Source organism: Neophocaena asiaeorientalis, unplaced genomic scaffold (assembly GCF_003031525.2).
Source record: "Neophocaena asiaeorientalis asiaeorientalis breed wild unplaced genomic scaffold, Neophocaena_asiaeorientalis_V1.1 scaffold78, whole genome shotgun sequence".
Lineage (NCBI taxonomy): Eukaryota > Metazoa > Chordata > Mammalia > Artiodactyla > Phocoenidae > Neophocaena > Neophocaena asiaeorientalis.
In genome coordinates this window covers 19,689,328-19,697,974 of record NW_020175018.1, presented here as the reverse complement: position 1 = coordinate 19,697,974, position 8,647 = coordinate 19,689,328, and the positions used below count along the sequence as shown (strand labels likewise).

General features: G+C 66.0%; 1 protein-coding gene across 1 annotated transcript; it reads left to right on the top strand.

The window, feature by feature from the left end:
• The first annotated feature begins 1,915 nt into the window (after window positions 1-1,915).
• Window positions 1,916-5,424, top strand: NPDC1 (neural proliferation, differentiation and control 1). The gene is given in 8 exon segments (XM_024762499.1): window positions 1,916-2,220; window positions 2,768-2,914; window positions 4,082-4,216; window positions 4,305-4,475; window positions 4,546-4,612; window positions 4,702-4,855; window positions 4,857-4,985; window positions 5,054-5,424. Coding segments are annotated over 8 exon segments (1,035 nt in total). The 5' UTR covers window positions 1,916-2,057; the 3' UTR covers window positions 5,123-5,424.
• Window positions 5,425-8,647: the final 3,223 nt, after the last annotated feature.

Sequence of the window (8,647 nt, the reverse complement as noted above, 5' to 3'; positions counted from 1 at the left end):
CCCGCGCAGGCCCCGCCTCTCGCGGGTCGGGAAAACAGGCCCGGCGGGGAGGGCGCGGCACCGGGCTGCCTAGGGGCTCCTCTGGATGGCGCTTCTGCCGGCTTCTGGTGTTGATTCGCTTCATGTCTTTGTCTGGGTCCGTGAGCCTGGTGGGTCGGTGTCTCAGGAGGGCTCTCTCTGCGTGGCCCCGCGGCCTGGAGTCTGTCCCGTGAGCGTTTCTGTGTGTGTGCGTCTCGGGCATCGCGGGTGCGGGCCCGGCCCTGGGTGCCTGTCGTCCTCACTGCCGGTGTCCGTCCTGGAGTCGGAGTCGCAGTGCTGGTCGGTCCCTGTGCCTCGGGTGGTGGACATGCGCCTTGCTTTGCTGCCATGGTGGGGTCTGAAGTTTCCTTGGGCATCTGACAGCTTGTCCCAGGCTTAGGGTTTTGCTCTGGCCTCAGAGGGGACAGGAGGAGCTTACAGTCTCTGCTTCCACACTCACCCTCTGCTCTGCAGGGCCCCTCCATTCTGTATTCTGTGCTTGGGGTTGGAGGGCACCCCCCAAGGTAGACTGAGGCAGAGAGGGATGAGCCCAGGGTCCTGGGAGACGCTCCTGGCTCCCCAGGTGGGCACTGAGGTTCCAAAGGTCTGCAGGAACGCAGAACCCAAAATGCACTCTGCCAGGTGGCAGAATTGGGAGACTTCGTACCCATGACTTCACTCATTTTTCCTGGCAGCCCCATAGGAGAAGTGTTGTTCTTAGCCCACTTTACAGATGAGGAAACTGAGGCACAGAGAAGTGACCACTGTATGATGCCGCTGGGATGCTAACCTGGGCAGTGCGTGTGGTCTGCATGTGTGGCCTCAAGAGGCCAGAGCAGGGCAGGCTTCCTCCTGGCCACAGCACCCCTGGACAGAGGCCTGGCATCACCAGGGTAGGCTCCCAAAGAGGCCTGAGGGCCAGATCATGGCTGGCCAGGGATGGTGGAGGCTGCCTGCTGATAGCCTGGCTCCAGGGCATACAGGGTGGGGCCTCCTGAGGAAACGGATTATAGTCCCAGTACTGAGCCTCTGGGCTGGGCAGGTGCCGCGGGGCAGGGTGCCAGGCACTCTCCAGCTGCTGCTGTTCCTGGGACCTCGTCCCTCACTCTGAGTCTGGAGCAGGGGCCTTCCCAGGGCTAAATGGGCAGCAGCCACATCGTCCCGGGGTGGGGGACTGGGAGTGGAGGGAGGCCCCGGAACCCGGAACCCAGAGCCAGCTCTGGAACTCAGGCCTCTACCCTTGCACTCTGGGTTCTCTGCACTAGGGGCTGCGGCTGCCTGGCTCCCCAGGTGCCCAGCTGGTGGGTGGGGTCCAGACGGACCAGATGGCACAGGCTTAATGTTTAACTAACCCAGGCCCTGGGCCCAGCTCACTGATATGGGCGCCTGCTGACCCAGGTTGTGCTGGAGGAGGGATCCCTGGGATGGCAACCTCAGCCCGCTTGCCCACCTGCTGTAGGAGCTGCTGGAACTTCCCTGAAGGGATGCCTACAGCCAAGAGGCTGTGGGTGTCAGGTTACCAAGGAAACCAAGCCAGGCCAGCCAAAGTCTGGAGAAGGACAGAGCGGGCATTCCCGGATGCCCCATGTCACCCTCCTGCAGCAGGGACTGTCCTGGTTCTCCGAGATGTGCCCACCCCCACCTCCCCAGACACCACTGACAGTTCTGCTGGGTCTCCCCCTGGCTCCACTGGCTCTGCTGTCCCGTGAATGGGGCTAGTGTCCCAGGTCTTGAGATTGCGGAGCACAGGCTCCGGACGCGCAGGCTCGGCGGCCATGGCTCACGGGCCCAGCCGCTCCGCGGCGTGTGGGATCCTCCCGGACCGGGGCACGAACCCGCGTCCCCTGCATCAGCAGGCGGACTCTCAACCACTGCGCCACCAGGGAAGCCCGAGACATTCCCCAGCTTTGAGGCAACTCACCTTCTGCATCCAGAGAGGAAACTGAGGCAGAGAGGGCCACCGCCCTCCATCCCCCAGCATCAGAATGGGAGCCTTGGTCACGTGTACAGGACACTGAGGTCTGGGCCCCAAATTAGAAATGGCCTGGCCTGTAGTCCCAGGCCTTCCCCAGTCCCTGGCAGTGGTGGCTGCAGGAGTGACCCCGGCCTGGTTTGTGTTTCCGAAGCAAGTGAGACTGGCAGACTCCGTCGCAAGTATCCCCAGCCCCAGCGGCTCGGCTGTGCCCTGGGGACAAGCCAGAGGTTAGATGTGGGGGCGGTGATTCGACCTGTGCTGTCTCCCAGCTTGGCCCTCTAGGGCTGTAGGATGTCATGATGAGGTTTGCAGTGGGGTGGGGTGGGGTGGGGAGGCAGCCCTGAAATAGGAGACAACCCCGAGGTGGTGGGAGGGAGTGACCTGGGCCCCGCCCTCTGGGCCTCCCAGGTTGGGCAGGGGTGAGAGACTCGCTCTAGGACCAGTTGAGACTGGAGGTGGGACTTGGAGCGCCGCAAGGCCCTAACGTTCTCTGGATGGTAGGGAACAGTTCCTGTGCGGAGAGCTGGCTCAGGTCAGGGAAGTGGACTCTGGGGAGGGAGTGAGGCAAGAGAGTTCCGGTAAGTTTTAGGACTGTTTGTCTTCCTGGTTCTGATTCCCGGTGCAGGGGAGGAAGGGCCTGCCCAGAACAATGGCCGGAGCCAGGCTTGGCCGGCTCTGTAGGGAGGGGTTGGGGTGGCCAGGACAGTCCTACTTACTGTGCAGGAGCTGAGTCAGGCTGGCCGTGACCCTGTTCTGCCTCCGCTTTCTTCTCAGATGCAGCCGTCTGTCCTGGGAGCCTGGACTGTGCCCTGAAGAGGCGGGCGCGGTGCCCCCCGGGTGCACATATCTGTGGGCCCTGCCTTCAGCCCTTCCAGGAGGACCAGCAGGGGCTGTGTGTGCCCAGGTTGCGCCAGCCCCAGGGTATGGCTTCCTCCCTCCCCCACCTGGTACATTTGACCCCAGCCTTAGCTCTCAGGTCTCCTGCGCTTTGTGGGGTGCCAGGGGCTCTCAAGTCACCCCCAAGTGGCCTGGCGATCCTTTCCAGATAGCACCAGCCCAGAGCTGGGTGGTGGGCTGAGGCCTGGGGCAGTTAGCCCCTCCCAGGGCAAGAGGTATCCAGTGTGAAGTGCTGGGGTGATTCTGGGAGAGGCAGGGTCAGAGTTCCCCAGGCTTGGGTTTCCGCAGAGTTGGTCCCAAACCCCTCAGGCACCCACTTCTCCACCCGCTGGGCCGCCCCTGCTCCTTGCCCAGCGACCCCTCTCTCTCCGTCGCTCACCTGTCCTGTCTGCTTGATTGCTCTGGCGGCGCCCTGCCCGCCGGCCTGAGCCCAGAGTCTGTCGGGATGGTGCCGGCCAGAGTGACTCCAGGTGTGACGGGGCACTGCAGAGGGTGCTCTGGGGGCTGAGGAGGCGGGTGGGCTGGGAGGGGCTTCCTGGAGGAGCATGTCCCTGGCAGCGAGCGGGGCGGGGGCCTGCTTGCAGAAGGCACGTGCTGTGTGCTCTGGGTGCTGAGCGGGGGCGTCTACTTGGAGCCTCTGTCCGGACTGTGGTGCCCACGGCAGGGCCGAGGGGGACCCAGCCACGGCCCCGCCCCAGCAGCGGCCCTCCCTTCCTCCTGATGACCTGGTGGGGGCGGGGGTACAGAATGGGGCTTCTCTGCATTCCTTGGGGGGTCCTGCTCGTCTTGGCAGTGGAGGCAGTGGGCCAGGTGACGCATTGTCCCCGTGCTCCTCCCACCACTTTGTGGGTAATGCGTGGGGTGTGGGGCAGCACCCCTGCCCTTCTCCTGGCCTCTGCACGTTCCCATAGCACCTCCACCCCCTGCCCGCTTTCCTGGGAACGCTGGTGCTCACACAGAGCTCCCTCAGTTGTCATCATGGCAACCGGGATGGCCAGGAGCAGGTAGGCTGGTACCTGGTCCTCTGGCCACAGGTGCCTGGCAGGAGCCCGCAGGGAGAAGGAGGCCTCGGCCTGGGGCTGGCTCCCAGATGGGCCTCTCCCTCTCTCCCTCTCGGAAGGCTCCGGGTAGCTGGTGTTGCCAGGGAGGGGCTGGGGGCCTCTCCACCTGATGGCCCTTCACCCTCCCCAGGGGAGGGCTTGCCCCAGCCCAGACTGGAAGATGAGATCGACTTCCTGGCCCAGGAGCTAGCCCGGCAGGAGGCGGGGCACTCCAGGCTCACGGCCCCACCCCAGCCTGAAGGGCGACTGCGGCTCCTGGAGGCTGGTGAGACCTCGCCCCCTTCCCCTGTCCAACTCCCCACCGCCCTTGACCCCGGCCTGGTCTTGCCGTTTAACTTGCTCTCCCTCTGCAGCATCCACCCTGGGGCTCTCAGAGCGTGGCCGGGGCCCCAACCTGGGCCTCCCCTCCACGCGGGGAGCGCCCACGCCCCGCACCACCTCCCTGCGCTCCACTGTGTCATCTGGGCCTGTGCACATGTCCCCGCTGGAGCCGCGGGGCGGGCGCGGTGACGGCCTTGCCCTCCGTAAGTCTGGCCGGGCGGGGAGGCAGGGTCCTGCCCGAAAGGCTGCCCTCACTGCGCCCCCTCCCTGCAGTGCTGATCGTGGCGTGCTCCGTGGCCGGCGCGGCCGCCCTTGCCGTGGCCGTTCTCTGCTGGTGTCGGTGAGCATGGGGCCGGGCTGGGGGCGGGCGGCCGGGCGGCTGGGCGGTGACCCCGCGGGTCTCAGGTGTGGTGTCTCCACTCCCCGCAGGCTGCAGCGAGACGTTCGCCTGACCCAAAAGGCCGACTATGCGGCCCCGCAGGCGCCCAGCTCCCCGGCCACGCCCAGGATCTCGTGGCCCAGCCACCCCTACCCTGGGCCCGCTGCTCCCGCCCCTATCCCGGGCCATTGGCACCTGGAGGGTGAGGGAGGACCCGACGATCCTGCCCCCACCCAGGCATAAGGAGCCCCCCAAGGCGTTGGACTCCGCCTCCTCCGACGAGGAGAACGAAGACGGCGACTTCACGGTGTACGAGTGCCCCGGCCTGGCCCCGGTGAGTGCGGGGGTGGGCGGTGGGTGTCCCTCCCCAGCCCTGGACCCACCTAACGCCAGCGTTCGCAGACTGGAGAGATGGAGGTGCGGAACCCACTGTTCGACCACGCCTCGCTGTCCGCGCCCCCGCTGCAGTGACCCGAAGGCTGATGCCCACCCTCTCGTGGATGCGCTGCCCACGGGTGGGGAGGGGCAGGCCCCAGCCTTTCCCATTAAAGAGACTGTGTCCTGACACTCGTGTGCTTGCGGCTGGGGCCCCGGGGCGGCTGGGAACCCCTTGCCGGGGAGACTCCCCCTGCTGCCAGGGACCTTCTCTGCTCCTTGCACCTGCCCCCTCACATCTGGACACCCCCAGTCGAGGGGAGGAAGACAACCCGAGAGACAAGGCATGGATTGGGAGTCCGGGAGACAAGCCAATTAAAGTACATTTCAAAACTTTGGCTGGGTGTGCTGGAGACTGACATCCCCCCTCCCCGCCACTGGGAGCCACTGCGGAGGGACCCTGGAACGGGGCCTCAGGCTTCCTTCCACGCCCCTAGAGAGGTGGGATCTCTGTGCCCTTCGTGGGAAGACCCTGTCACCGCCCGCTGGGGAAGGGAGGCTTTATTTTTCCTAGGCGGAGGACCACCCTAACCTCTTTCTCCTCCAGGCCTCCCCCCACCAACACTCGTGCCCCAGAGCCGGGGAGGGGAGGAGTGCGGCGCAGGGCCAGGCCAGTCTGAAGTTGGTGCCCCTCCCTCAAGACGCTGTCTTGTGTGATAAAAAGGGCTGGGGGCGGGCACCCCGGGCCTACGTTCCTGCCCTGTGTCCACATGGGCTGGAGGGCGCGGAGGGACGGCATGCAGGATTGACTGTGGGCCCCTGCAGCCTGTGCGGGGGCCACGCCAGGCAGAGCGACCCAGGCTGCACACAGGTGGGTGGGCCAGGTTAGGGGACAGAGGTGGCAGGGGCCCTGGGTGTCAGGAGCTGGGTCTTGGTGCACCTCAATCCCCCGCCAAGGAGCAAGGAGGCCAGTGGAGGGGGAGGGGACCTCCAGCTGAAGGCCCAGAGTGGTGGCCGAACTTCGTGGTCAGAAGTGCCAAGACTGGGCCTGGCAGAGGGGTTTCTGGGGTCCAGGGGCAGCGGGGGCCTGGCGCACACAGGGTGTGGGTATCAGACCTGTCTGCCTCACCAAGGCTGGGAATGAGGGATGGGTTGGGTTCAGAAGCCCCTTAGTGATTCCTAGGGGTGGGGCGTCTAGAGAATGCTGGACCTCTGGCTCCTAGATGGATGGGGGCAGCCGTGAATGGGGAGCACAAAGCCAGTTTGGGACAGTCAGGTCCCTGAGGTGGGGCTGGGCCGGGGAAATGGGGTTGGCTCTGCTTAGAGCTAATGGCTTGTCCTAAAGCGGTATGTTTCTGGGGCTAGAGCCCACCCCTGACTCCTGGGCCGTGGCCTTGGGCTGGCCCTGAGCAGGCAGCCTCAGTTTTCCTTTGAGGCACTGGTGTGGGAGATGAAATGGGCCGGGCACAGGGAGCTGGGAATGAGGGTAGGGTGGGATGCAGGCAGGGCGACGAGGACCGCTGTCCACTGTCATCTAATCTGTATCGTGAGGGGAAATAGCCACGAAGAAAACTGGGGGGCAGAGAGATTAAGTTCTCACTCAAGAGCAAGGTACCCAGGCTGATCCGGCCAGGCCAGTCCGTCTCGCCAGCTGGACCCTGCAGACCCAGGGCCGGCGGTTCCCCTGGAGCCCTGGGGTCAGTCCCCGGGCTCCTGGCACTTGCCTTTCCCACCTCGTGCTGGCCTGACCTGGGCAGAGAGCGGCCACCCTACGTGCTGACCACTGTCACCTTCCAGACGACAGCACCTAGGCAGCAGGAGTGGGGAGCACGCAGCCCCAGCCCGAGGGGCGCCTCAGGGAGAGAGGGCCAGAGCCTGGCTACCCAGCTGTCTGCCCCAGGGGTGGCCCCGAGCAGAGCCAAGTCCAGACACGTGCCCAGAAGGCCCCCTGGTGGCCATGCTCCCAGCCCCCGGCTCTTGCAGGAGCGGGCTGAAGGCGGCAGAGGGAGCCCGCACACCCTTTACTCCCAGAGAGAGGGTGAGGCGGGGGCTCAGGGAGTGCCTTTGGGAAGGTGGGCGCCCCAGGTTGGGGGTGCAGCTGAGGGAGCAGCACGAGGGCAGTGCCGGAGGGCAGCCACAGCAGGCGGCAGCCTCCAGCCTCCCCGTGGACCACCTGGAGGCCACCAGCCCCTCCAGCCCTCCTTCCCTTCCTGCCCAGGCTGTGGAGCATGGCCACATGCTGTCCAGGGGGAGCTCCAGGACCTGCTGGGGGCTCCTCCAGGGCCCTGGGGGGGTGCAGGGTGGGGACTCGGAACCCCGGAGCATCTCAGCCACCCAGGCTGGCAGGAGGACCAAGCTGCGCAGCGGCGGGAGGACATCTCCTCCTGGGGTCTGCAGCCGGGGAGGCTCCCAATGCCTAGGCTCTTGGCTAGGGGGCCACCCCACCCCGCGGTCTGTGCCAAGCACCCTCTTAGCCCCAGGGTCTGTGCTGGGCTGTGGCAGTGTCACCCTCTGGCACCTGCACTCGGGAGGACAGCAGGCCAGGGGAGCTTCCTAAGGAGTGGAGGCACACATGTGTCACCGGCCCCGCTCCCCCCCCGTGCCCTCTAGTGAGAACCGGCTGGAGGTGGGGTGCGGGCTGCCAGAGATGGGGCCTGTGAGAGTCCCAGGTGGGCTCAGGGTTCCTGGTGCGGTGGCCAGGAAAAGTGCTCGTGGGCAGGGCACCTGGGCTGGGGACGGGAGCAGCAGCTCCAGCCCCAGGGCAGCCCCCTGCACCCCAGGGCCTGTGAAAGGAAGGGTGGTTGAGGATTTGACCAAGCAGGGGCCGGCTCTGTCTGAGCTCGCCTGGGGCCAGTGGGGGCCAAAAAAGCCAGATGGGGATGGACATGGAGCTGCTCGGGGCCTTGTGCCCGGTGAGTGGGCTGAGGGAGGCCCTCCTCCCTGGGGGACCCCAAGCCCCTGCCCTCCCTTCCCTGACCCGGTCTGCTGGCCCCTAACTCGTTGCGGAGGCCGCCGGAAGGGGGATCCTCTTCCCTTGGGCCCTGGGCAGTGGGAAGCAGGGACCCTGGGGACAGGCTGGGGGCCGTCTGATCGGTGCACGCCAGGAGGCTGGCCCTGGAGCAGCCCTGCGCTCAGCTGCGGGAGTGACCCTGTGTTCCTGGGTCCCAGATGCTCACGGGCTGCTAAGCTGGAGGTGGGTGCCCGCCTGCATCCCAGTGACTCCGAGGCCCAGGGCTGAGCTGGCAGGAGGAGGCCCCACTTTCCCTTTGACTCAGACTCTCTCACCTTTTTCATTTTCCTCTGAGAATCTCTCGTTCTGACCCATCTCTGGGCCAACCTTGGAGCCCCATTTCCCAGCCAGCAGGTTCTCACGAACCAGGGGGGGCCCCAGCGACTGGCAGGCATGCCAGGGGCCCCTAGGAGCAGCAGACCTCACGTAAGGGTGGGGGAGGTTCCTTCAAGTCCACCCAGGAAGGGAGTGGGCTGCGGGTGTGGATGAGGCCGGTGGCAGGGCCCCAGCCAGCCTGGCAGTGCAAACAGGAAGGGCAGAGGCTCTGGCAGCCAGGAGCCAGGTCACTGGCAGGCTGTGGCGGGATCAGCTCCTTCCTGCTCTCCCCCACC